General features: G+C 37.5%; 1 protein-coding gene across 1 annotated transcript; it reads left to right on the top strand.

The window, feature by feature from the left end:
* The first annotated feature begins 123 nt into the window (after positions 1-123).
* Positions 124-27483, top strand: KCTD9 (potassium channel tetramerization domain containing 9). Its single transcript, XM_046656352.1, has 12 exons — positions 124-278; positions 7109-7230; positions 9112-9155; positions 12718-12814; positions 13419-13477; positions 13683-13811; positions 17186-17253; positions 17342-17437; positions 18146-18295; positions 22609-22714; positions 23435-23568; positions 25572-27483. The coding sequence occupies exons 1-12, from the start codon at positions 231-233 to the stop codon at positions 25686-25688; spliced, it is 1170 nt and encodes a 389-aa protein (XP_046512308.1). The 5' UTR covers positions 124-230; the 3' UTR covers positions 25689-27483.
* The last annotated feature ends 234 nt before the right edge of the window (positions 27484-27717 follow it).

A 27717-nucleotide genomic window follows, 5' to 3' on the forward strand; every position in this document is an offset into this window, starting at 1 on the left:
GGGCTCCAGGCTGACTGAGAGGCCCAGGGGCGGGGTGGGAAGGAGGACCGGCCAACCCCGGGGTGTGGGACGGAGAGTGCGTGCGTGTGTCTGTCGGCCGGAGAAAGAAGGTGGCGAAGGGCGGAGAGCCCGAGTGGGTGGAGGGAGGGGAAGGGCGGGAGAGGAAAAAGGTGGGAGGAGAGCCAGGTGGGAGGGTGGCGACTCACTCAGGACCCAGTGGGGGCAGCGCGATGAGGCGGGTGACCCTGTTCCTTAACGGCAGCCCCAAGAACGGAAAGGTAAGGGGTCGGGAGGAGGCGCGGCGGGCCGGCTGGGGGCGAGCGCCGCGGAGTGCGCGGCGGGCTGCGGGGCAGAGGCTGAAGTTGGGCAGCGGGCTGGGGGCTGGGAGGCGGGCGCGCGCCTGGCGCGGGGCGTCCGGGAGGTGGGCGCGGGGCTCGGCGGCCTCCCCCAGCCCGCCCTGGGAGTCCGCGGCTGCCGGCGGGGCGAGCGCAGGTCAGCCTGTGCTTACTCATTCCCCCGTCCAGGTGCGCGTCCAGGGCGGGGGGGGGCGTGGGGGCCGCTGTCACCTGAGCCTTGGCGCTGACGTGCCTTCTCCCGCCTCCTCCTCGACGACCCCGCTGCCCCCACCCCTGGCTAGAGAAGGCGCTCGTTTCCCCCTTCGTGCTGAGTAATGATCTGCTCCAGAAAGTGGTGGTAACCACTAAGGCATGTAAGGTTGACCAGGTAAAAAGAATTAAACTCTTTATCGGTGGACAAATAAACTATTCTTCCATCCTAAGTCGAATAGAGAGGATTGAAAATTAGAGACATTTTCTTGATCCCCCCCCAACCCATCTTTTAGGTGCCCGGAGCCCCGTCGCCGCCAAACTTCTGTGCTTGCTTTATTATTTCGCCTTGTTTTAGTTTCTTAGACTGTGACAGTAGACCAAAATGGGTTGATTTGACATTGCTCCTTGCTTGGTTAGGCCTTTGTTGAGGGTGTGGTACTAAACATTTTTCCACCGCCGGAGCAAGCCAAAATGAATCCTGTTCCTTCTCAGCCTCCTGCCCCACCCTTCAAAGTTGGTCGGCTTGTTTGGAAAATTTGACTGTTCAAGGCAGACATTTATGGTGTGACTAGATGACATCTAGAAGTAACTAAGCCTTAGAGTCTAAGGTAAAGGGAGATTGGCCTCACTATGTTATTTGCCAGAATACTTTGTTTCCTTCATATTTTGGAAACGTAAATTTTTAAATATCGTAATTGTGCCACCATATAAAAAATAGTTTTCCAACTACTCTGCGATTTTGAGTAAACATGCTGTAAAAATTTGAACCACAGTGTAGTTTGCTGACTGTAATTTTGTATTCTTCTGGTCTTAGAGATGTAATATTCATAAAAAACAGAACTGGCATAAATTCAACTTCTTGAGTTTTCGTGAATGCTACCTCAAAATGTGCTGCACAAGATTTACATTATTTCTGACCATCAGCTTTTTCTAGACCTGTTTTGTCGGTTGTTAGCTGCTACTCATCATCTAAAACTTATATTGTTACTGGAAAAAAGATATAGTACATTCAAAGTTACAATTGTGGTGTGTTCTCCAAAACAGACCTCTGATTGACCTTTTTATCCATCATTTCTGTGTTATTCCATGAAAGACAAGATGTTTAGACCCAGTTTTAAATATTTAACTATGTTCTAAATCTCTTTGAAACATGGAATTTTGTTCTTGTGGAAGATTGGCTGGGTTAGGTTTGCCATATTTCTTTACTAAGCTATTTATGGTTTTTTTAAGCTGTCTAGTTTTGACTAGGTTAGGTTTTTGGATTTAAATTTTCTTTGCTTTAAAAATATTTTGCTAGAGAATCTCAGAAGATTGGAAAAAACACATCTCAAATAATTAAAGATAAATATGTTTATGTTACAAAGATCGTAAAAAGCCAGACTGGAGAATACTCATATGATTTAGTTTTAAAAATAAGTCATGCCATAATCTTTACTACCCACTTGGAAAACATATTCTATGCCAAAGTTGTCAGTGTTTTCTCTCCTCTCCCTTCCGCTGATTAAAAATACAGTATCATTACTCTTATTTAACAAAAGAGAGCAGAATAATACATAACAGACTGCATTTTTATGTAAATAAAGTGACTATTTAGCCAGATTGCCATGCTTGTGACATGATGTTAATGAAGAACACGCTGAAACAAAGTACTACTACAAAGTAAGAGTTTGGTTTCCTTTCCACCAGTTGAAATATCTATGTCACTTTCATTATCTCCTTATTTACCTAGTTTCTGTTTTTGCTTCCTGGCTGTAAGAATAATATTTGTTTTTTCCAATAAGTTTCTCTCCTGTAAGACTTGTTCAGTGGTTCCCAGACTGGGCCATGAAGCCTGGGGTTGGGGAGGCACAGAGTTACTGCAGGGGACTCCATCATATGCTCCCCATGACTCTTCTGTATACTGAATAAACTTAAGTGTAACTAGTGAATGTTGTAATGTTGAAGACAGGGCTGTGCCTTCCTGAAAACAGTGCTTTCCAGAGTGACATGGTACACCACAGAGGATTTGCAAGAGGATAAGTAGAGTTTAGGAAGAAATACCTTTTATTTATATTTTTTACTTAAAAATGTAAAATAATATTAGAACTTGATTTTTCCAATCTGCAAAAATAGGTGCCTTCAGTCACTGAATGTGTTAGCTGGACTGAAGCTTAGAAGTGCCAGGTTAAGATTTGTATTATCCCGTTTTAACTAAACCCTCAACAAAATGTGGCTTTAAAAGATTCCTTCAAAGAAGCTACAGATTGAAGACAGTGTTAATTATGCAAGCATGAGTAGACAATGAGAAGCTGCCCTGCCACTTCTGTGTGAAGGAGGAGGGAAAAACAGTGCATCTCTTTGAGTCTGGGAAGAAGTAAAAAAGTGCCAAATTTTAAAGAAGACTATTTGAAGTCCTCATTAATAGCTGCTATTAACAATAAAACCTTTCCCTAAGTGTATATTCTTCTTTGAAATACTAGCCAATGGGGTCATCCTAATTAGCAAGACTTTTAAACTTATTTTCCAGCACATAAAGACAACAGTTTCATATTTTTTCTTTTTTTCTTTTTAATGATAAAGTCAATTTTATATTTGACAGACTAAATTTAATGATAAATATTTAGAGGATTCTTATTGGCCAGCTTATAGTCAATGAAAATCCTCATATCATTTTGGAAAACATATTCTTTCTGACAGTGGGATATAGTTCAAAAATAAGTAAATATACAAATGTTTCAACACATGCCTAAAAATGTTTTACTGATGAGATACATGGTCAAAAACCTTTGAAGGCCATAGTTCTAAAAAAAATTAGGACTTCTAGGGGCCAGCCTGGTGGCGCAGCGCTTAAGTTCGCACATTCCGCATCTGCGGCCTGGGGTTCGCTGGTTCAGATCCCGGGTGCGGACAGGGCAGTGCTTGTCAAACCATGCTGTGGCAGGCATCCCACATATAAAGTAGAGGAAGATGGGCACGGTTGTTAGCTCAGGGCCAGTCTTCCTCAGCAAAAAGAGGAGGATTGGCAGCAGATGTTAGCTCAGGGCTAATCTTCCTCAAAAAAAAAAACTTAGGATTTCTAAGTTTTGGGAATTAGTTTGTTTTTTTTAAACTGCTCCAAAAGAGTCCGTTATGCTTTCACTTTTTGTCCTTTCTCCATATGCCTCAGAATTCGCATTTTCTTTGTAATATTTCTTGTAAAAGTTGGCATTAAGGAATTTGAAATGAGGACTCGCATATCTGAGTGTAGTGAGTGGCTTCTGAGCAACCTGATGGTCAGTTCAAAGTTTCTGTATATCTTGAACATAAGTTGCTTTTTTTTAACTTCAGAATATTCAGTAATGAGCTATGCAAGTCATAGCCCTTTTGTATCCCTTATTCATTCATTCAGCCAACACTTATTGATTACCGTCTTTGAATGAAGAACTATGCCGGGCACTGCAGACATAGTGGGATATGCGGTAGATCCTAGTTCCGTCCTGAGGTTTACAGTCTTGCTCCAGGACAGCTGTTTTCTTCTGGCTTTGATATTAGGTCTTCTAATACAAATCAGAACTTTCTCATTAAACCTTTACAGTCCAGATAAGTCAGATTGGAAAACATTTGGTGAAATGATAAAATTGTGTTCGATACTATCTTAGGGCTGATTTAAGTGATGATAAAGTTGAACTCAATTTATATCTAGAATGTGCTCCTTAGTTTAGCAACCTACAAAGAAACACCTGTTGTGCTTTCATTGCCCAGAGAATTGGCAGTATGTATGTGTGGGTTTTTTAAATTTTTTATCTTATAATTAAATTTGACTTCAATGGGAAAGAAATGGAAGATGGCAACTGCTCAATCCTCAGTATAAACCAGCAGCTTTTGAGTTGGATGCCATCACTTTGTTACTGTGGGTTGCTGTGTTGTGGTCAAACCTAACAATTAAAATAGGTGTTTCTTGTTCTTCACTTTATTCTGCTCTTTGAAACAGCACTGTCCAATAGAACTTTCTGTGATGATGGAAATGTTCCATATCTGTGCTGTTTGATATGGTAACCATTAGCCTGTGGCTATTGAGCACTTGAAATATGTCTGGTGTAACTGATGAACTGATTTTTAACTTTTAGTTAATTTTGGTAAATTAAAATTTAAATAGCCTATTGTAGCTAGGGTCTTCCAGACTGGACAGTGCAGCTTTCAAACATGGCGGGTGGCTTTTATTTTCATTAGGAAAAACTGACCCCCAGGAAAAATCAAGTCAATCATGTGGAAGTAGAAAACAATTTAACTTGATGTATTTTTTAAAAGTCAGTCATATAAAATGCTCTAATATTTAAATTAAATACAGAAGCATAATATAAAGAGATGCATTAAATTTCATCCATTTTATGACGTGGCCAGTTGAGGGAGTGAAGTGAAACGAAATGCTGGGGGAGAAATTTGATGTTAGGGCAACGGGGGGATGATGTCAGGCAAAATAAAGCCTTGTAAAGATACACGAGAAGCAAAGATAAATAAGAGGAGAAAGAGAAAGATTTAGAAAGTTCTTAGTGTAACAACAACCATGACAAGAATGCTGATATTGGAAAGGAGGATGTTCTTACCCTCCCTTAGCAGCTCCCAGACTGTAAAAGCTGTTTTTCATTTGCTTTGGTCAATCTCTTGGTCCTTTGCATTTTTGGTTCTTTCTTTTCTCTGTTTTCTCTCTTCATGCCCTCTGCCTTAGCACAACCAGGTTTACTGTATGTAATGCCTCATGTACTTTCTTTCCCTTTTCTCCCAGGAACATGTATCTGCAATAACGGTTAGAACTCCAGCCTCTGTTACAGAGGTGAAAAATGAGAAATACGGGGGACATGTTTACTCTGGTTTCCATCCTTTATGGCGTGTCTGCTGTGTGCAAGACACTGTGCCAAGTGCTTTGCTTTTTTTTTCCTGGTAAAATATACATAACATAGAAAACATTTTAGCCGTTTTTAAGTGTGTAATTCATTGGCATTAAGTACATTCACAGTATGTGTAACCTCACCATTATTTATTTCCAAAACCTTTTCACGATCCCAAATGGAAACTACCCATTAAGCAGTAACTCTCCGTTCCACCCTCTGCCCTGGTAACGTTTACTCTTCTTTCTGTCTCTATGAGTTTGCCTGTTCTGAGTATCTCATTTAAGTGGAATCACACAATATTTGTCCTTTCATGTGTCTGGCTTATTTCACTTAACATGTTTTTGAGATTCATGCATGTTGTAACATGTATTGGAATTTCGTTCTTTATAGCTGAATGATACTCCATTGTGTGTGTGTGCGCGTGTGCGCATGTGCGCGCGTATATACACAGCACATTTTCTTTATCCATTCATGTTTTTATAGACACTGGGGTTGTGCATGACTTTTAATCCCTTTAAGTTGTGCTTGCCTACAACCCCTCCCCAAAATGCCCCAGCTTGCAACACTTCTGTGGCTTTTTATCCTTATGATCCAAGAGAAAACAGCTGGAATCAGCACTCTGCTATGCAAGACTGCACACTTTATTATTAGCAAACAATTCCCTCCATACCTTGGTCTTCACTTCATTTCCTTACCTACAAATGCAGTGTCTGCTATCCTCCAGTCCCCAGGGAACAAAGGACCAGCCAGTTCCTCCTTCATATGGCACCTTTATCCAGTGTCCTGTGGAAAGTCAACTGGCTGTTTATGCTTCGTGTTCAGCTCCTCACCTACTTTTATTCATAACTTTCAGACATCCTAACTGGTAATAGGCCAAGTATACAACTCATCCACTGGGAGCACATAGTTATAGGTCATGGCTGGAACGAAAGATTCACTGTGTGTAGAGATTCTTGACCCGCTGCCTAGGCCAGTGCATATATCTTGTTCATATAGCAGACTGTGCCTGCTTTAAAGCAGGACAGGTCAAGTCATTGTAACCCAGCCCTTTGCTGTATTTAGATTGTTAGTTAAAAGCTGGCTTTTAAAAAATAGGTAGTTATTGAAGAATTAAATAAATGAAGTGGGAAGTTGTTACCTTTCGTGTGGTAGTTGATGTGGTAAGTGTTATAATAAACAGCAGTAAGTCATTCCTGTTTTTAAAATAAACCATTCCTATAACAAAGGAATAATGTAAAAACAACATCATAAAGATCTAATAGGTCTGAGGCACTTTGCTAAGCTCTTATCGTGCATTAACTTGTTTCATCCTCCTGACAATTTTCTGATGTGGGTGTGACAGTTTTCTTCATTCCTGGTTAAAGCAACAGAAGCATAAAGAGGTTAAATAATTCATCTCAAGTCGACAGCTAGAAAATGTCAGAATCTGGTGAAGTGCGGTCTGTCTGTCTTAAGAACTGGAGCACTCTAACCAACTTTGAGATTGTAGGCTGTTTTCACTGAGTTTCTTTTTTAGTTCTGGATTTCAGCAATATTAGGCACTAAATAAATATCTGAGTCATGGAAGAAAGGGATACTGTTAACAGCCTCTCAAAATCTCCTTTTCTATGATAATCTGATTTTTTTAGTCCTGTTTATAGTGTGGTGGTTTGGAATTTGTGAGTGATGAAATTCATTGTATAAGTTGTTCAAATTAATTTGTTGTGTTTACAGGTGGTCGCTGTATATGGAACTTTATCTGATTTGCTTTCTGTGGCCAGCAGTAAACTCGGCATAAAAGCCACCAGTGTGTATAATGGGAAAGGTGGACTGATTGATGATATTGCTTTGATCAGGTAACCTTCCCATTTTTATAAGCTGTCTACAGTGTGCCTCAGCTTCTTGGTGCTATGCTCTTTCCCTGAAGCAGTAGTTTAGTCACTGCTGAGAATTAAGGATTTGGGCAAATGATTGCCTAGAATTTGCTCTTTGGAATTTGAATCATTTGGATTTACAGTGTATTGATCAGATAGAAAATCCTCAGTACATTCCAATATACCCATAGTCTTTCTGCATAGTTCATATTTGGCTATGAGTAATTTCTTTATATTACTAAAGGTGGATCTAATAAGATATGCATTTTTTCATGTTAGAAATCTAATCTCTTTAATTTTATATGCTATTGCTTATTGGTCAGTTCATTTCCTAAGAATACTTTGCATTTTATAAACATTACAGAGACCTACTTTGGTGAAAACTTGCTGAATATAGAATTTTAACCCCAATAAACTCACCAGTGATCCCGCACAATAGTGGTTTTTGGTTTGTTTTTTGGTTTTGTTTTTTAAATGTCCCAGGCAGATTTATCTCTTTAAAGTGTGTAGTTCACCTCATTCCATCCTCATAAGATCATAGAATTTTGGAGCAGGAAGAGTCTTAACAAAGAAGATGGGAGGGGAACACAGATTAAGTACTGATAGTGCCAGTTTTGTTATATTTGTTTTGCCCAAGTTACCTCATTTAATTAGCAAAGCATGGGGTTTTTTAAAATTGAAAGTGTAAAGATAATGATGCTCTAAATTATAATGGTATACAAATTTTAATTTTCATGTAAACCCGGGTCAGAATGACCTTCCAATGTAATATACTGCCATGGAAGTTAATCACTTTTAGTCCCTTCATTTTGTAAATGAGGAAACTAAACTTCTGAGAAGTTAAATGACTTACCCAGGTCATACAGTTTAGTAGTTGATTTTTGTTAATGAGAAGAAAACAAATTTTCATACTAGTCTTAAAAAGTTAACTGACACAGTGAGCTAGTAGAAAAGATTATAGACTGTGTTTAAAATCCAAATAAGTTAGGAGAATTTCCTAGTTTTTCAGTATCTGTCACCCAGCTTCTTTTAGTTTTTATGGATAATTGAGTCACATTGTTGAATGATTTACAGCAACCTAAATTTCTCTGTAACGAATACAGCCTCTGCTTCTAAGAAAAATTCAATATATTCCTGATTTCTTATAGGAAATAAAAATTTCTACGACATAGAAGGTTATGACTGAAGCCTTATGAACTATAAGATATCTACCTGTTTAACAGTTTGTGGCTCACAGTATAATCTCTGATCATTTATTTACACTAATGGTGGGATGGATTGGGGCAGGGCGGGAGGACATGCACTGATAATCCAGAATTGTGGATCATGTGCAGTCATTTACATTTGGGGTTGTGGTGGGTGTATAGTGGGTGTTTCCAGCAGAGTTACTTCCAATTATATTCTTCCTAGGTTTACTATGAAAGTATCTTTTCATTTCCAGAGCACAAAGCAGCTGATAAGTTGGGAGAAAGCCTCAATAATTTATTTAGGGTTACAGAATGAAAGTAAAAAAAGAAGAGTTGGCTATGGCTTTAATCATATCCTTTGAGCATAATAGTACATTCTTCAACTGATAAGACAGCTGAATTCACATAATTTGTATAGTAGGTTTTGTTTTGTTTTGTTTTTTCCATTTCAAAAGTGCTTCCATGTGCAGAATCTTATTTGAATTTAAATCCAAAGATGGTAAATTGAGGGGGTTAGGCAAAGCACTGGAAACTTAGTCAGTCAACTTCTTTGCAATATAAATTGATAGTGAAACCTGTCCTCTACCTAATTCTAAGGAATAGTTCCTCTAGTCAACAGATAATTAATGTGATTTCTGGATTTTGATAGTGAATTTTTAAATTTTGATTTCCCCAGGGATGATGATGTTTTGTTTGTGTGTGAAGGAGAACCATTTATTGGTAAGTGACTTCCTCAAAAGCCAATTTTGTCTGCCAAAATAAAAAAGATGAAATGGCAAATATTTTACATGGGCTTACTAAACTTAACATTAAAAAGCATCCTATGCCAGTATTCAGATCTTCATACGTTTTTTGACTCTGCATTGGGTGTGTGTGTTAAAGTCAATTTTTAATTTGAACTATATGATCATATTTTAGTATGGATACCTCATCTTTTCCATGCCTTTAAAATGCTCTGGATGTGCACATGCTCATTAAGGCAGACACGAAGAGGGTATTTTTATTTTTAGAAACTACAATTGTCTTGTTTTAAAATTTTCTCCTTGATAGTAGTTGTCAGAATTTCTGTAAGTGTTGCATTACATCTTTTTAACCCTGTGTCGCTTGGATACGTAGTGTCTGACAGTCATTCACGTGATGAAATCACATCAATCAAAAGTGACTTGAGATTAACCACACGCACGCGCACACACACACTCCACTCTTTGATTTGGAAGAAAAATTATGCGGCTGTGGATCTCAAAAGAAAGAGCCTAAGACTTAAGTGGGGTAATAACCTTTAATGAGTATTTGATATATTTACTTCCATACAATGACACCCTGATATGTAAGTGTTTGTTTAAGCCGTCACAGTAATTGTATTTGGTGAGTGGAGGGAGTTCTCAGGATCATCGCACAGGTGGTTGCCAACTTAGAAGTAAGTGCGTACTCTTCTGTCTCTACCTTAAAACTGTGAGCAAACATTTATTTTCATCTCCTTTTATCCACTAGCCTCATAAAGTGGTTGGCGGGCAGTGGTTGCTTAATTGGTTCATTGCATACATAGAAACAAACAAGAAAATAAAAAGTGATCGATTAGTGTGTTTATTTTATTGTTATGAACTCTTGGATTTAAAAATATTTGCTACGTTTTCATCCTCTGTGTCTATTGAAACCTAGATTATTTTACGTTTTTTTTTTTTTGGAAGATTAGCCCTGAGCTAACTACTGCCAAGCCTCCTCTTTTTTTGCTGAGGAAGACTGGCCCTGAGCTAACATCCATGCCCATCTTCCTCTACTTTATACATGGGACGCCTACCACAGCATGGCTTTTGCCAAGCGGTGCCATGTCCACACCCGGGATCCGAACTATCGAACCCCGGGCCAAATCCTTTTAACATAACTCTTTAGTCTTTTCTAGCTTTCTTACTGTCTGGAATAGCAAGGTGTTCATCTTAGCCTTCTGTCCTAGACCCACATCAATGTGTTTTCCGAGAAGCCTTGATTTCTCTTAGTGAGAAATGTCATTTCAAGACACAATCCGAGTGGTAGGGAGATGGCTACTGGTTCATCATTGTTACTAGGCTTTTTGGTGGACAGAGTTGGAAATACATAGCAAGCTAGGGACAAAATTTATATATAGTATGTATATAAAGCTGCTCACATATATATATGTGAAAGCTGCTTATATGATATGAAGTTTTATATGTAACATAATGTATAAATAAAATATCTCATGAGTTCATACTAATACTTTGGTTTATAATGAGGATTATAAGATTTTTATCTAACAACTTCTGTCTTACATCCAAAGCTGATGTCTCTTTTCTTCCGTATCAATGATCCTGGTATTCAGGGATATAGGGAATGACAGAATTATAATGTCACATAATTATTCATTTACTTCATCCCACACAAAACACACATAAAAGTGTCAGTAACAATCTCAATACCTTCAATACCAATATGATTACTAAAGACAGTTAAACATTTTTTGCATATACTCATTCCTTTCTTCCCTTACTTAAAAAATTGTATTGTTTTTACATTTTCAGAATATATAGCCATTATTTAAATACTATACTCTATCCCTTAAAACTGTCACTTGGTTTTATAGCTTCAAGTGTATTTAATGCTTACCTCCAGTCCTTATGTGGATGCCTTCCGTGGTTGTCTGAAACTTGTTCTCTAGTAGATTCTTTGCAAGAACTTGTTAGAACAATGTTCTCTGACGTCTTGCATGTTAATAGCAATTTGTGTCTTCTATCCTTGAAAACCAATTCGGCTGGATATAAAATCATATTCAAAACTGAACAAATTGTAAACTTTACTGCTGTGTAGTTTACTGTATATTGATTATACCTCAATTAAGCTGTTAAAATCCTAGGTTCACATTTTCTTTCTTCAAATATCTTAAATATGTTACTCCATTTTATTCTAGCATGAAGTGTTGGTCTTTCATAAGTCATCCGAGGTCACCCGAAGAATGACTGTCTCTTTTTAAAGTGCAGTAATTTAGTGGCCTATTTCTGGTTCTGGCTTCTGGGTAGATTCTCTCCCATGTGCAGTGATCCCTTTCAATATGTAGTTTCAAATGGTTTTTAATTTCAGAAGTTTTCTTGAGCTTTAAATCATGTGTTTATTTTGTCGTCTTGCTTTGATTTTTTCTTTCACAACTCTTCTGTATGTCTGTTGGGTCTTCTACGTTTGTCTTCTCTATTGGAAATTTTCTGTTAAATTCTTTTTACCTCTTTCTTGGTTTCTTTTTGATCTTTAAGGCTCTCCTTCTTCATCTTTTACTTCCCTTACGGCATCATCTGCTTGTGTTTACTCCTGTGTTTCGTCTAGTTTAATCTGCATTTCCGAAATGGTTTTTCTTTTATTTCTAATTCTCTCCTCTCATTTCTGAATTTTCTAATTCTGATTTATGTTGTTCTTTCATACCTTGTATTATTTACTTCTTTTAGCATGGTTTGCAATATTAGATTATAGTATTTAGCCATTTTGTGGGCATTTCTTTCTGGCACATTTTCATTGACTATAGGGATGTAATTTTCCTTATTCTTTTAAAAATTTTGTTTGGGATTTTCTGTTCCTCATTTTTATGTGAAATTAGTTTTCCTTAACTTGAGAAGGGAGGGCTGATTTAGGAAAGTTCTTCTAATTTCATGGCTCTAGAATTCCCTTTTCTGTTGTTTTGTGAAGTAAAAAATTTGCAAGTCACTTTCTAATGTATTCTGGTTCTGTTAGACCTTTTTGACTTTTATCCAGACTCCTTTTTCTTTTGTCTCTGTTGTCTGTAATCTGTTCGACTTGGATTCTTTTCCCGACATCTTATCCTCAGTTTGGAGCTTTGTCCTTGAAGGGAGTTTTGGCTGGTGGGTGTTGAGAGTTCCTTTCTAGTCTCTTTAGATCTCCCTGCACACTACTTCCATTACCCACAGTTGGAGTGGGCACACCCCTTCCACTTGCCGTCTGCTGTTCGCACATAGGCTCCCTGAGCTTTGAAGTGAGTATTTATGGATTACTTTGGAATTCTTAGGTTCATCACATACCCTGTTGTTTCTTTCAGCTTCTTCTGTGAAAGCTGCTGATGCCATGCTGCTCTTCTAGCTGTTGGTGTTGGTGGGAATACCTTATCACCTAGTTTTATTTTAGATGCTGTCTATGGGTGTGGGTTTTCCTGTCTTAGTAGCTCTGGTATACTCTTATGTGTGTTTTTATTTTAAAAACTTATGCTATTGCCATCTTCCCCAAATCCCCAATCTTAATGTCTTTATTATTTTCTACATGTCATCTCTAGATCCTCAGACAGATTCTAAACTACCTGAAGGGTTGTCAGGATCACACACAGACTGGCTAACATTAAATGTTGGAGGGCGGTACTTTACAACTACACGGTAGGTGCGTGTGCGTGTGTGTGTGTGTGTGTATGTTGGGGGCACTATGTACTATTTGTTCTTTCCTTCAATTTGCTGATTTCCTTAGAAGATATTCCAATGCTGCTTAAATATACTATATGATCTGAAACCATTTTTTAGAAAGCTTTTTTTCAGTGAAAGAGTAGAAAAATGCTTTACAAGTCATTCCGGGAAAAGTGTGAAAAGCATGAATTTAGTGTTTTAGAACATGCTTTTTAGATATTGAGTAATATTTATGCAACACAAGTAAAAATTAACAATACTGAAATTTGCAGAGTATATTAAAGAGATAAAAATTTAAGTTTGGATCAAGAATATTGTGATATGATAGCTTGCTAAAAGGATATGTTAGTCTTTAAATTAAAGGAAACTAAAACAACATCTAAATCAAAGGAAGTGCCAGATTAGAAGGGATTTTGATAAGTGGCAACTTACTGCACATTTTTGTTTCCCAGCACCACTCCTACCAGGTTATAGCATGCATCTTTTTGAGAGAGCAGCTGGGATCGAGTATATTCTTGACTTAAATATGTTTGTTTATAAAGACAAATGGAGAAATCCATTTTTTTCCCTGAATTCTTAGGAGCACTTTAGTGAATAAAGAACCCGACAGTATGCTGGCCCACATGTTTAAGGACAAAGGTGAGTGCAACACATCGTTTGCACATTTGCATGATCTACTTGTAACTGTATTGACTTTACAACTCCTGTCCTTCTGTACTTTTAATGATATCAATAATTTTTATAAGAGCAAAAACTTACTGGTATGTTACACAGTTTTTCTTCTATGAATTTATAACTTTGTTTTTTGTTTATGGGGGGCTTTCTTCATTTTAATGCAACACAGGAGTCTGGGGAAATAAGCAAGATCATAGAGGAGCGTTTTTAATTGACCGAAGTCCTGAGTACTTTGAACCCATTCTGAACTATTTGCGTCATGGACAGCTCATTGTAAATGATGGCATTAATTTATTGGGTAAGTTTTCAATATAATTCCTCACCTTTTTGTAAGTTTATGGTTTTTATTTTGTTTTCACTTGCTTAGTAACAGTATATTTTCATAAAGTGAAGGTACATCTTTTCCATTTTTAGAACTATGTGTTCTTACATGTCTGTGAGTACAGAAGTGTATAGAAATAGATGCAGGCATGGGCAGACCGTCTTTCAGGTAGATAGTCTGCGTATATGGGTGTATATCTAACCTGTAAATTCCGATTTTAGATTCTAAATAGATTTGGATTTATCACAAGAGACTTTAAAGGATTTTGATGTTGTTTTTAAATTGAATTGTGACTGATCTGGCTTCAAGTTATGGACCTTCCCATTATATTGAGTAGTAGAGTGGTCAAGTGGGTATTATTCTTTGAACTCATAAGATCAGATTGGAATCTCAATGCTACAATTTACTTGAGGATTCAGTTGGGAAAAGTCTCTCTGAGTCCCCTTTGAAAACTATTAAAAATACCCTCATCCCTGACAACATCACAAGATTTCTGTAGCGGTTCATGGAGATGGTGTAGACAAGGGCCCTTGTCAAGCAGTGGTTGCATATTCAAAGCTCATAGGCCTCCAAGGGACTCTCTTTGGTCTGACTTGAGGAATGGTGGGGGGCGTGGTGATCTTGAGTGCACATTCCTACGCAGCCTCCACAGATTATTGCCATGTGAGGGTGTGGACTTAGGGTGCCAGAGCCTTGATTTTTAAAGAAAAGCTGGAAATCTAAAATTTTATGTGAAGTCTTCTGATTTTGAAAACGCTACATACAAACACGTCAGAATCAGCCTGGGGGCTGCTGGCTTTCAGTGTCTGTAGTAAAATACAGAACGCTCAATAACTTTTATTGTTGCTGTAGTAACTTTTATACTGCCTTTAAAGCCTGCCCACTGAAAAATGATACTGGTTGACCCTATCATCTAGCTCCATAACTGTTCAAAACTCAATTCTTGTTGCTTTTTTATTTTTTACCTTCTATCAACTGTTGCTTTAAACCTTCTATAACCTGTTATTTTAGTCATTCTGCAGAAATTGTTATGAAATAACCAGTGATCCATTCTTGTGCACTCTTTTCTGCACCTGTGTCCCTGCTGCTTTTCACTCTGAGGTCATGCTCTTCTCCTGAGTGCATGTAAACCTCAGCTTCAGAGTCCTAGGGGCTCTTTCATGCTTCCCATTTTAAGTTTTCCTTGTATCGTTGACAGCATTTCGTCTCCTCCCTGCCTGGAAAATGACATCAGAAATTCATGTCTGTGCTCTCAGCCCTCGGCTGGGCAGGCTGCTACCAGCTGCGCTTGGTGTCCCTCTTTCCTGTTTCTCGGCCGTGGATCTTATTTATTCAGTCGTACAGCAAGCAGAGCTCTCTCCTGGATTCACTTTATAAAGCGTTGTTTTTGATTAGTACAGTTTCCACCCAAACTCTTTACATTGGCGTCAAGTTGCCCCGTAATTATGTGCTTTAAAATAATCTGCAGTAACTTATCTTCCTCCCACTTATTAGATAACCTATTTCTTGCTCTTCCTAATTTATGCTTTCATCAGTGTGTTTTTGTTTACCTTCATTATTTCATTTTGTTCCCTGCCTTTAATGCCCTTCACTTCTTCCAATGAATCGTGTCCTCCTTTTCTTCTTTCATTTGTCTTCAAAACTCTTTTCTTGACTTAAATCATCTTTTCCCTACCTCCTAGCTAAATCTCACCGCAGTCCAATTATTCTACTAACTTGAGAACTTTTCCAGCATTTGAATATTTATTTCTCTAAAATTAACATGAATTTTCTGAACCCCATTTTGATATAGTAAAAAGAGAATGGTCTTAAATGTCAGAAATCATAGAATTTAATAATAATCATGGTGATCATTTGAGGACCTAGCAGGTGCTTGGCATTATACCAGATAATATATATGCATTGTCTCTTCTAATACTTCTAACAACTTTGTGAGGAAGGTAGTAATATCCCCATTTCACAGATGTGGAACTTTAGTTGATAGAGATTAAGTAACTTGTCTAAGACAGAAAAGGTAGTGAGTGGCAGAGCTGGACTTCAAATCCTGGTCCTCCTGGTGCTAACAGAAAATATGCTGAATGTTACTTCCTTTCCTCAGCTGTCCTCTGTGGGTGCCTTTTGAATTTATAAGGCTTTTCTGAAAGTTTTTAAAGTTTAGTTCCAAACCTAGAATTAGGAAAAAACCTTAGCACATTCCCCAGGAGGTTCTGATTTACTCAGAAGGTCTCAGCACACTGAGCGAGGCCCACTAGAACCTTTTATGATGGTTTCTACCAGGGACAGATACTGGAGTATGGCTGCCCCTTCATGAGGAAGCCGGAGGTGAGGCCACTCTGGTGTAGGCCGGAAGTGTTATGCCAGAGCGAGTACCTGAACAGTGCTGTGTGTCACATGACCTTTGTTTTGCAATTGGAATATTGGAGATGGAGTTGGGTTTTCCCAGGAAAGATCATCATCTTCCTGAATACCTGCAGTGTTTTTCAATATCCACATATAGTTACCCTTATTAGCTTGGAACCGTTTGAGGGGAGGGATTACATCTCTTACTTTCTTTGTAATTTCTGAGTCCTTACTGATTTTTACAAGTAGACTCATCCAACTGTGTGAGCGAGGTCTTCATTTGAAGGAGAATGGATTCCAAATTCATTCCCACACACAGATGAAGATGCTCACTAACAGATGTGGGAAACTATACATACCGAGTCACCTAGAAAATGTACAGATTTTTTACCAAATTAAGAAAAGTAAATCATAGATAAAATCCCTTTTATCATTTAGATGTCTTTTTTTTAAAGTTGCTTCTCCTATAAGAAAGGTTTCTAGATTATACTTTTGACTTTTGTTTTGAGGCTGACTTACCTTTATTCATTTCTACAATTTTCTGATTTGTTAAGTAAAAGACATTTGTGACAAACCTATTCAGATCTGCTCCATTGAAAAAGGTCAACGAAATGTTAAGATTAGGTGAACTAATCACTTATTATTGGATTCACAGTCAAATTACTACATCAGTTATTTTAGGAACATATGATACCAGGATTTTTTGCCTGTGGCCTATTTAAAGTAATTTTTGGAAATAATTTTGAAATATGGAAGGCTTTCATTCTAATTCATTAATTTTCCATTTTTTTCTTTTGCTGAATTAAACTATTTAGGAAACTTCCTTGTTTTACAAATATTTAAAAATAGTCTATAAATATGTTCTAAACATTAGTAATTTTTTTCTATATTATTGATTCATATCCTGCTTGTTGAATTTCACTTCTATTGTGAGAATTTAACATAAAGAGTTCTATAAATATTAAAATGAGTAGTTTTCTATAAAAGTCAAATCATTTTTATTATGATAGGTGTGTTAGAAGAAGCCAGATTTTTTGGTATTGACTCATTGATTGAACACCTAGAAGTGGCAATAAAGGTAAGGCTCTTTTTATGTTAACCAGTATTACATTTATTGTAGCTATCTCCCAAAATGCCCCCATTAATTTCTTAATATCCTTTTCAAGAATTCTCAACCACCAGAGGATCATTCACCAATATCTCGAAAGGAATTTGTCCGATTTCTGCTAGCTACTCCAACCAAATCAGAATTGCGTTGCCAGGTAATCAAAGCAGACTTTTACATGAGTTATTTGTGTTAGCAAATCTGTGATTAAAGTTTTACATTTTCTAGGATTTTTTTTTTTTTGGCCTTCTTTTCTGTTTTCATGCAAGATATGATTTAATTATGAGTCACAGCGTTGATTTAATCCTAAAATGATTAGCAAATAAGAGATGTAATAGCCTTTTTTATTGTCTTGTTTTGTCTCATATAGCAGTTTTGGAGTAATACATAGAAATTCCAGCAATTACAATAAAAATTGAAGTGTTTGTACAGTTGTTTTGTATGGCTAGTCAGTGGCAGATACTTTTATGAATTATAGCATTAAAGATTTTAAAAACCAAAATACTCAATTTTTTAAAATAAAACTATCTTGAATTATTGAATTAATAAAATAATTTAAATACAACCAGGTTTAATGAAAATAATACTTAACAACAGGTGCCTGGCTCACAGAGATCCCTCTTTAGAAACTTCTGCATGTAAATGAGGTGTAGCCAGGTTGCATTCTAATGTTATGTGTAAATAGTTTCTTTTACTAAGAACACTTATTTTATATATCTAAGTTCCATTTGCTCATGTTTTGTAATAAACTCCAAATGACTGAACTGCCAAGTGCTTTTAAAAAACTTGGTGGTTGGCTATAGTAATTAAATTTAGTACAACAGATGGTTTAAATATTGTGACAGTTTGTGTTTTCTAATTTTAGGGTTTAAACTTCAGTGGTGCTGATCTTTCTCGTTTGGACCTTCGATACATTAACTTCAAAATGGCCAATCTAAGCCGCTGCAATCTTGCACATGCCAACCTCTGCTGCGCGAATCTGGAGCGAGCTGATCTCTCTGGATCAGTGCTTGACGTAAGAATCAGTTTTGATGACAGGAGAAGATTAAATATTTAGTCTTGAAGAGCCTCAAAAAGCAGAAATTATACCTGTCTCTTGCTAAAGCTCTTACTTGAAAACATAATTTACTGAGTTGATGATGACACTGAAAGCTCTGAAAGTGAAATGGGTTGGTTTTGCAACTTTGATATCCTTTGTTAAACATAGACCTGAAAGATTTAGCAACGAATAAGAAATTAATCTTGAAATTAGATCCTGATCTCCGCATTATAGTGTATTTTTATTTATCAGGACTTATATTTTCAGTAAATTATTGGGGTAAAGTTGAAAAGGACCTTGGAAATCTTCTGTTCACCCTCATTTCTGAAGTGGGGAAATGTTATTGCTCTAGAGGTATTTGACAGATATTTTGTAAATAAACATGATATGCATCAGTTTGGGTAAGTTAGTATCTCAGTGGCTCTCTCCCTCTCCACGTGTACACTGGTGCATTGCATGACGACATTTTGGTCAACGACGGGCCACGATATCACGGTGGTGCCATAGGATTGGTACCGTACAGCCTAGGTGTGTAGTAGGCTGTACCATTTAGGTTTGTGGATGTTTGCACGACAACGAAACTGCCTAATGACGCATTTCTCAGAATGTATCCCCATCGTTAAGCGATGCATGACTGTATATGTCTACTTGTGTATATGTGTGCATATATATAGAGAGAGAGGTAGATTTGTGTGTGTTTTTACACATGTAAATGCATGTACTCACGTAACAACTACCTGAGTTAATTCGGGGTTAGAGGATATATGCAGGATCAAAAGTGAAACCTACTTCTAACAACTTTAATTTACTTTATACTAAGGCCCATGTCTGTATGTCTTTGGAATTAACACCATCTAATATAGGACCTTGCTTTTAGTAATCACTGAATTAATGTTTACCAAATTTTATAATTTTGGTTTTATTCCTTAGTTGTAACCTGTTTTTCCATGAATGTTTTATAAGATCTGATAACAAAATCTGCCAATATACATTTTCATTATTTTCACTCTCCTTGTTCCATCTTATGATGAAGGATCAAATTGGTAGCAAAATATTCGAAAGACTAACACCACAAAGAAAAGGACCTAATCTTTAAATAGTGAAATGTCGGGAGGCAGCTTGGTTTTTTTAAGGACCAAAAGAAAAAAAAAGATAAGGTGACAGACTGGATCATTCAGTACAAATGGTTTTGAGTTCTATTTAGTTATAGCATTACTAACTGTGAGCCTGAACCATAATTTTCTTAACTGTAAATACTTGTTCTACTCATATTGTATAATTGATGTGAGGGCCAAAAAAAAAGTATGTGTATATATATATATCTATGTATTTGATAAACTAAAGTGCTATAGAATTGTAAATTTAATTATGAATGATAAAAATAGCTCATTTTGAAGAGTCATTGCCCAGAGTGTGTAGGCTGTGAAAGTCAAAACTAATTGCTAATCCTTGGCATTTGAAGATGACTGCTGATGAACAGCAGTATGTATTGCAGTGTCCGCAAAATATGTATGCTGAGCACTTTGCCACATACAGTGTACCTAATGATTCCACTGCTCTTGTTGAACTTCTCACCCAATTTATCCCTCATGGGCTGTGAAACCTTCCTGTAGGAACCATTCGAGTCTGCTGTCAGCCCAGGTGATCTCACTTGCTATCACTGTTAAGCAGCCCATGTCTGTGCCACACTCTTCTGTCAGCATGCTCTAGAGTGTTTCTTCTACATGCTCCACCTGCCTCCACTTGACTTTAGCCTGCCGCGTAGAAGCTGGTATAATAATTCACTTCTTATGTATCCATTGCACATTCCCAGTCCAAGATTTACAGAATGGTAACAACTGGAAGGGACCTTGATGATCATCGAGTATGACGCCGTTGTTCTACAGACTGAGAACCTGAAACCTAGAGACTTGCCCAAGCCAAAAGCCTAGTTTGTTGCCAGGGTTGGAAGTAGACTCTAAAGTTTGTATTTTCTTTTCCTTGTTTCTTTTTTTAATGACTTTTCCATTTGGAAAATGTCAAACATATACAGAAATAGAATAGTTAATGAATCCCCCGTCCCTCCATTGCTCAGCTTCAACAAATATCAGCACGTAAACAGTTTTGTCAATCTCTCTCCACAGATTGTTTTGAAGTAACTCATAATTTCACCTGTGAATATTTATTTTATTTATCTCTTAAAGAAAAGGACCTTTTTATTTTATTTTTTTAAAGATTGGCACCTGAGCTAACCACCGTTGCCAATCTTCTTTTTTTTTTTCCTGCTTTATCTCCTCCAATCCCCCCTGTACATAGTTGTATATCTTAGTTGCAGGTCCTTCTAGTTGTGGCATGTGGGACACCGCCTCAATGTGGCCTGACGAGCAGTGCCATGTCCACACCCAGGATCCGAACCGGTGAAACCCTGGGCAGCCACAGTGGAGCACATGAACTTAACGACTCGGCCAATTTAAAAAGATAATCTTAATACCATTATCATACTTAAAAAATAGTAGTAATAAGCTAACTGCTTTCATCAAAACCCATTGTCCCTTGATATGGGAAGCTCAGCTCTTAGAGTTGCAAAGCTGGTTTACTTAGTAGCTGGGTCCTAAACTCTCAGTGTTGGTGGCCTGCTTTACCATTTGATGAATAGAGGAAGAAATGCTTTCTATAGTTAAAGATAGAAAACCTCACTGATTTTCTTATATATTTGCTTCTTTGTGAGATTCTATAGTATAGCTTTGAGTGTAGAGTAGCACTTACATATTTACCTTGGGAACTTTTGATAATATTTACATTCTGTTTTACCTGAGAGCTTTACATAGAGAACCAGAGACATTTATTTTCATGGATCAGCATCCTGTCTTGTTATATTTTCAAGTATATAAAATCCAGTCATCTTTTAGTTAATTTGCTCCTTTCAGGGCCTCATTCTCCTTCCTGTCAGTCTGAGCTTCCATGCTACCTTGTGTTAACATGGAGGTATGGGTAGGACTGTGCATGCATGTGTCAGTTATCTGTGATTTGAAATGATCTTTAGCTTATCTCCCTTTCACTAGAATTGACTATTGGGTGAATGAATGAAATTACACTTATGAAACAAGGATTTTTCTTGATAGGTATGGCTATTACATAACTTGATCAGCCTTAGGATTTCAGATTTCTTCACTGCTCTGATTCTAATAAGAACTACAATTATCATTTCTATGGTGCCTTACAGTTCTTCAAACACTTTTACATTCGTCTATTTTTGTGGTCAATTTGTGAAGGCCTAATGTTAATGTCAACTTTATAGATTGCTTTCTGCCTTATCTAGTAATTATTAGAGTTCAGTTCTGATGGCATTGAATCCTTTGAGATGATTTAACAGTTCAGAATTCTAACATATGTTCTGTAGCTTTTTGCTCTTGGTATTTTGCACTGTGATTTGGGTGCTCAAGGTTGACGATGTTGTGTAGCAATAGTTGGTTCAGGAAGACCCGACCAACAACTTGTAGTATTTTGTAGCTCAATGATGCCTTTAATTGCTGGTATTAGTATTCTGACCTTTGAAATGAAGGTGATGGTAGCATGATTGAACCCCAAGAATTTCATTGATTGATTCCTACAGTAGTAACGAGGGAAACCCCATACCCAAACAAGTTTATGCCTTCCTTACCCATACATTTCAGCTGTCATATTGTCATGCCCAGGGCTGTTTATAAAAATAGAAATAGGGATGTCATAGTTCTCACTCCCCAAGTTCTTTATCTAAACTCTCACATGAGGTGGGCATGCTGTTGTTAATTTGGCTTTTGTTTCTTTTAATGAAAACAGTTCTTTTAAAAGAACTATTTCTTGGGGCTGGCCCCGTGGCCGAGTGGTTAAGTTCGCGCGCTCCGCTGCAGGCGGCCCAGTGTTTCGTTGATTCGAATCCTGGGCGCGAACATGGCACTGCTCATCAGACCACGCTGAGGCAGCGTCCCACATACCACAACTAGAAGGACCCACAACCAAGAATATACAACTATGTACCGGGGGGCTTTGGGGAGAAAAAGGAAATAATAAAATCTTAAAAAAATAAAATAAAATAAAAAATAAATTAAGACTTCAGTTTAAAAAAAAAAAAGAACTATTTCTTTAAAACAGTTCTCAGTTCTTATTGAGTTCAATTGGAAAAATATTGTAAACACATATTGATTGTAAGGGTATTGAATTGAGCTTCCCCCCCCTTTTCTCTTTTTTTCTTTTACTATTTGAGCCAATTTTTTCTTTTCCAAACAAAATTCTTAACCTTAAAACATGGACTTTTCTCTTTTCGTTGCCAGTGTGCAAATCTCCAGGGAGTCAAGATGCTCTGTTCTAATGCAGAAGGAGCATCCCTGAAACTGTGTAACTTCGAAGATCCTTCTGGTCTGAAAGCCAATTTAGAAGGTGAGATTCTATCTATAATTACATTTTCTAAGGTGAAAACATACCATTAAGTAAACAGCCAGCAAAATAATTGTTTTAGATAAAACATGATAACTATAGTGGGGTAGACTTCCTCTGTCATCATCCTTGGAGAATTTGCAAAGGGCTGTTAAGCAACATTGGGAACTCCGGAAATCCAGCTTCTAATATTTAATGAAGCTTGAGTTGGAGAATTAAATATCAACATCTTAAACTTTCAAACAGAACAGCATACTCTTATAATGATCAAAATTAAGAATTTCAGTTTGCACAAAGCCAGGCAGTTTCTGTCATTTTTAGATTTAAAGTTTTGTTTATGAATTCCTTATTGCTTTGTTGTGTCTATGAACTGGTCACTTCATTTATTTGTACATTTAGAAGACAGAGTACTTAGATCCTTTGCCATAAACTTATGGAGGCATATTATAAAAGTGCTGATTATCAGAAGACTGAATTGAATTCCTTCCTCAAAAGAATAGACTAAAACGTTCTTAATTCATAGAATAAGCAAACAGATTGTTCACAATGAACTCTTTATACATGGCGGTTGGCTGCCACACGCAGGTTTGTAGTTCTCAGTCATTTCCAAAAGTTAAGGGAGCCGGTCTCATTCGCCTCCATTAAGTCGCCTTGTGGTGTTTTGAAGGTGGATGACTATAAATATTTTTAAGTTCAACTACTCCCCAAATATGTTCCCTTCAGGTGCTAATCTGAAAGGCGTGGATATGGAAGGAAGTCAGATGACGGGAATTAACCTGAGGGTTGCTACCTTAAAAAATGCAAAGTTGAAGAACTGCAACCTCAGAGGGGCAACTCTGGCAGGAACTGATTTAGAGGTGAGTCACCGGTTTTTAAAGAGTTTTTGTTATTCTATAATTGCTGAGTATCTCATGCAAAATTTATTGAAATCATAAACAAAGTAGTTGGCTGGTAAAAACTGCCAGGTGCCATGCCTGCACAGCTGGAGGCATGTTTTCCTTTCAGTTGCTTATTTAAACAAATGTGAATTCCAGAGCAGGATTCAGTTACCTAAGTTGTAGACGCCAGTTTCAGATTTGAAGATCCATCTGGCATTCAGTCTAAGTTGATTTCATTTCTCCTCTTTTCTTTGGGTCGCCCACAAGTAGATAAATTTGATAGATACTTTACTAATCTAATTTATTGTATTTTTCTTAACTTTTAATTCAACACACAATTAAATGGGGCCAGAATATTTCTTGAACTGCCCGAGAAATTTAAATGATATCCATGTTTGAAATCAGGTTCAGGGAAAGCCTATTTTATATTTATATTCTTTTTGAATCTCAATTTGAGACTTTAATTTTGTCCGCTTATCTTTTTCATCAGAATTGTATTCTGTATGTCATCAGGATTTGCACATTTAGCTGGCAGACTCGATAGTTGTTGACAGGCCTACGTCTGCACTGTCTGGTAGCACCTTCTGCACTGCTGGACATGTCCTGTGACTGTTTAGTACAGTAGCCACCAGCCTCATATGGCTATGGAGCACTTGAAATGTGGCTGGAGCAACTGAGAAATGGATTTTTAAGTTTTATTTAATGAGGCCAGCCCGGTGGCATAGTGGTTAAGTTCAATACATTCTGCTTTGGCAGCCCAAGTTCGCAGGTTTGGATCCCAGGCGCAGACTAACACCAAGCCATGCTGTGGCGGCAACCTATATACAAAATAGGGGAAGATCGGCACACATGTTAGCTCAGGGCCACTCTTCCTCAGCAAAAAATGGATAAATAAAAATAAATTTTATTTAATTTTAATTAATTTAAATATAAATAGCCACATGTGGCTGGTGCTATCATATTGAACAGTATAGCCCTGTACAAGAAAATCTGGCAAAGATTGGATTGTAGAGAACAAAATGTCAAAATTTAACTTGCTGTTGATTCTTTTTAAATGTTTTTGCCTTGCTCTCTTGATAGCTCTTAGCAGCAGAGTAGCAGGCCCTGTTACACTTAAAGGCAAAAAGAACCAGCCTAAGGCTGAAGGTATAAACCTGTTATACCCACAATTATTTACTTTTTACTGTTTGTCACTGTCACCGAAGATGATAAATTTTTCCTTGGCTTTAGTTACCGCGTAGTCAGTGTGGTTAAACAGCAAAAGCCTGCCTCTGTCCAACTGCTCACAGAGACTAATCAGGCTGACTGGTGAGGGGCAGCTGCTGACATTCTGTCCTAAAAGGTTTTGTGCAGCCACCCTTCTCTCTAACCATTGTCCCACTGTCCCCAGGGACCTATCCAAAAATCTGTCATCTGTCACTCCGTGATCTCAAGAGAAATTTACAAGCAGCTCGCAACTGTGGCAGTGGTTACGCTGTCTTATACGTTTGTTAAAACTCATTGAATTGTACACATAATTTGGGGTTAAAAAAGGCAATTCCCTGCTATAAAAATGTTAGGATTGGAGAATGGAAAACTCTATTCCACAATTTAATTATTAAGTAAAATCTCTTTCTCTCAGATATTTTTCAGTAGTCTTCCCCTCCCCCCCATGCCTTTCCTTGTTCTTGAACCGTGGTAGAGTCATTTAGATAATAGTTACTGCATTCTGGATTTTAAAGGACTGATTCCAAAATCCATGACCAGAGGGATGTGCTTTCCCTGTAACCTTTGGCGCACGTAGTCATGGTCAGCCTGAGCGCCAGCTAGAGCACGAACACAGAAAGAAGAAAATCTGACTTTCTTCTAAAGCAGAAGTTTCCCACAGATAACTGAGTTATGTTATATAGGAGCATTTTCCTAACGTGCCCCAGGAGTCCTTTGGTCAGAGAAGGCTGTAAATCTCTGTGTTAAGTTACGTGAACGTCGTTTTTGTCTTCCAGAATTGCGATCTGTCTGGGTGTGATCTTCAAGAAGCGAACCTGAGAGGTTCCAACGTGAAGGGAGCTATATTTGAAGAGATGCTGACCCCACTACATATGTCACAGAGTGTCAGATGAGAATCCTAGGGCTGGAGGAAGATGCCCAAGATGAAAAATGTTTTCCTTATCACTCTACTTTCTCCACCCACTCAGCTGTCTCAAAGAAATAACTCTGTAAGGAAAAAAACAAAACAAAAAAATACGTTCAGAGGATTATGCTTGTTCTCAGCAGTGCATAAGGGAAAAAAGTGACCTTTTTTCCACGTTCTGTTTTTAACAGAAAAGCACTCACTTAATATGTAGGAAGGCTAGGTTAGATTACTGCCTTTTGAGTGGAATCGGGGATTGGCCTGGCTTTATGACCAGGAATAGTATCTCTTATATTTGCTTTTAAATAGACATGATGTGGAAATACCATCTTGGTTTGAAATGCATTAAGGATTTTAATTTATGAAAAGCACAACATATGCAATTATATTTATTGACTCTCTAGATGCAGGAATGGATGTTTAAACTGTCAAACTTTCGGACAATTTGGAAAAGGATGATCAGGTTTAGAAATAGCTTTAGTGATGCCCCCCCTTTAAGTACCTGTCACGTCACGCCAATATGGTGAGATCACACTCCCCAAGGCTTTCTTTTCAGGTTCATTTTTCTAAAGTTTATTTTTTTAGAACAAAACAGTAGCTAAATTAAAGAAATCCTCCATTCTTACTGACTGAGACAGAATGGAAGGAAAGCTGTCAGCTGAAGTCACAGTGGAATTCTCCAGATGGAGGGAGAATTTACCTATAGCTACAACTTTTAAATGAGCATTCCTTAGAATTTCATTCTAAGCAAGTTCCGCTCAAGGCCAGACCAGGCAATTTTATCTATTTACACTACTAAGCTAGTTCCTCCTTACTGTCAAAACAAACATAGCAAGATACTTCAAAACCAAAAAACCAAGGTGTATTATTAATATTCATTTAATTCAAATGCCAAAAAGTATAAACAGGGCCAGCTTAGAAATGACTATTAAATCCCGATCCACTGTAATCAAAGCTATAAAATATGAAGGAAGATGGCAAAACTGTCTTTTAAAAGTCAACATAATAGAATTGCAGCTACAACCCTCCAACGGAGAATGAGAGGATTTTAAACTGACAGTTTGATTCTAGCCACCAAAAAACTTAAATAGAAATAAAGGCATTTGGCTGCTCCAAGATGTGACACCAGTCAGCACTTGTGGTCCTTTTACTTATGGTTTCTGGTTTTGTCTTAATAAATTTTAGCCCGATCTTCTTGAGTTGTCATCTCTCTGCAGCAGCAGAGGTAGGGCCTGTCCTTCCTTACCAGTAACCCGTGTCCTTTTGTCTACCCCAACAGCAGGGATATAAGCTGTGTCCAAATGGGTTCTGAAGTCTACAGACTCATCAATTAAGGCAATGAATCATTCAAACCGCTTTGTCTCCTATGGGAGAATGACATGTCTTCAGTATTTACGTAGCTTATTCTTCTATACATATGCAAAGCTTTCCTTAACAGTGAAGGGTACACAAGCCTAGTGAGAGATTAGACCTTTACAGGTGAAGGAAAGCAACTTCAGAAGTGAATTATTTTCTTTGCTTTATTATTTTTATCAAGACAGAGAAGTATTGTATTGAGAGATATCTATTTTCATAATCAAATGTGCCTAAATTATATTTAAGTCATTTCACTCTGTACTATATTTTCAATAATTATAGAATGTGTTGTTCATCCACTTAAGGGTACCCCTGTAGACATAACCTCAAACTGCAGAAGAATCTGAAAGATCTACACATGATATGCTTAGAAAGTGCAGATTTGGGGTCTAATGTGTACTGCATTAATAAACGATGTGACACGTTGAGAGAGTTTCTTGTCTTGCTTTTGAAAATCAGCGCTTTCTGTATTTTGCTAACATTCTTCAGTGTGTGTTGGTGACCAGCCCTGAGGGTCTGGGGGGAAAAGGAAATACAGTGTAACATTTATTATGGACTATTAGTCTCTTTGAAAGTGCTGTTAAAGTAAATTTATTTCTTTAAGCATGATTGTTTTATGATCCTCTTCTTAAAATCCACCATGCTAACAACACGAAGAAATT

The sequence above is a fragment of the Equus quagga genome, chromosome 3, assembly GCF_021613505.1.
Source record: "Equus quagga isolate Etosha38 chromosome 3, UCLA_HA_Equagga_1.0, whole genome shotgun sequence".
NCBI classification, from domain to species: domain Eukaryota; kingdom Metazoa; phylum Chordata; class Mammalia; order Perissodactyla; family Equidae; genus Equus; species Equus quagga.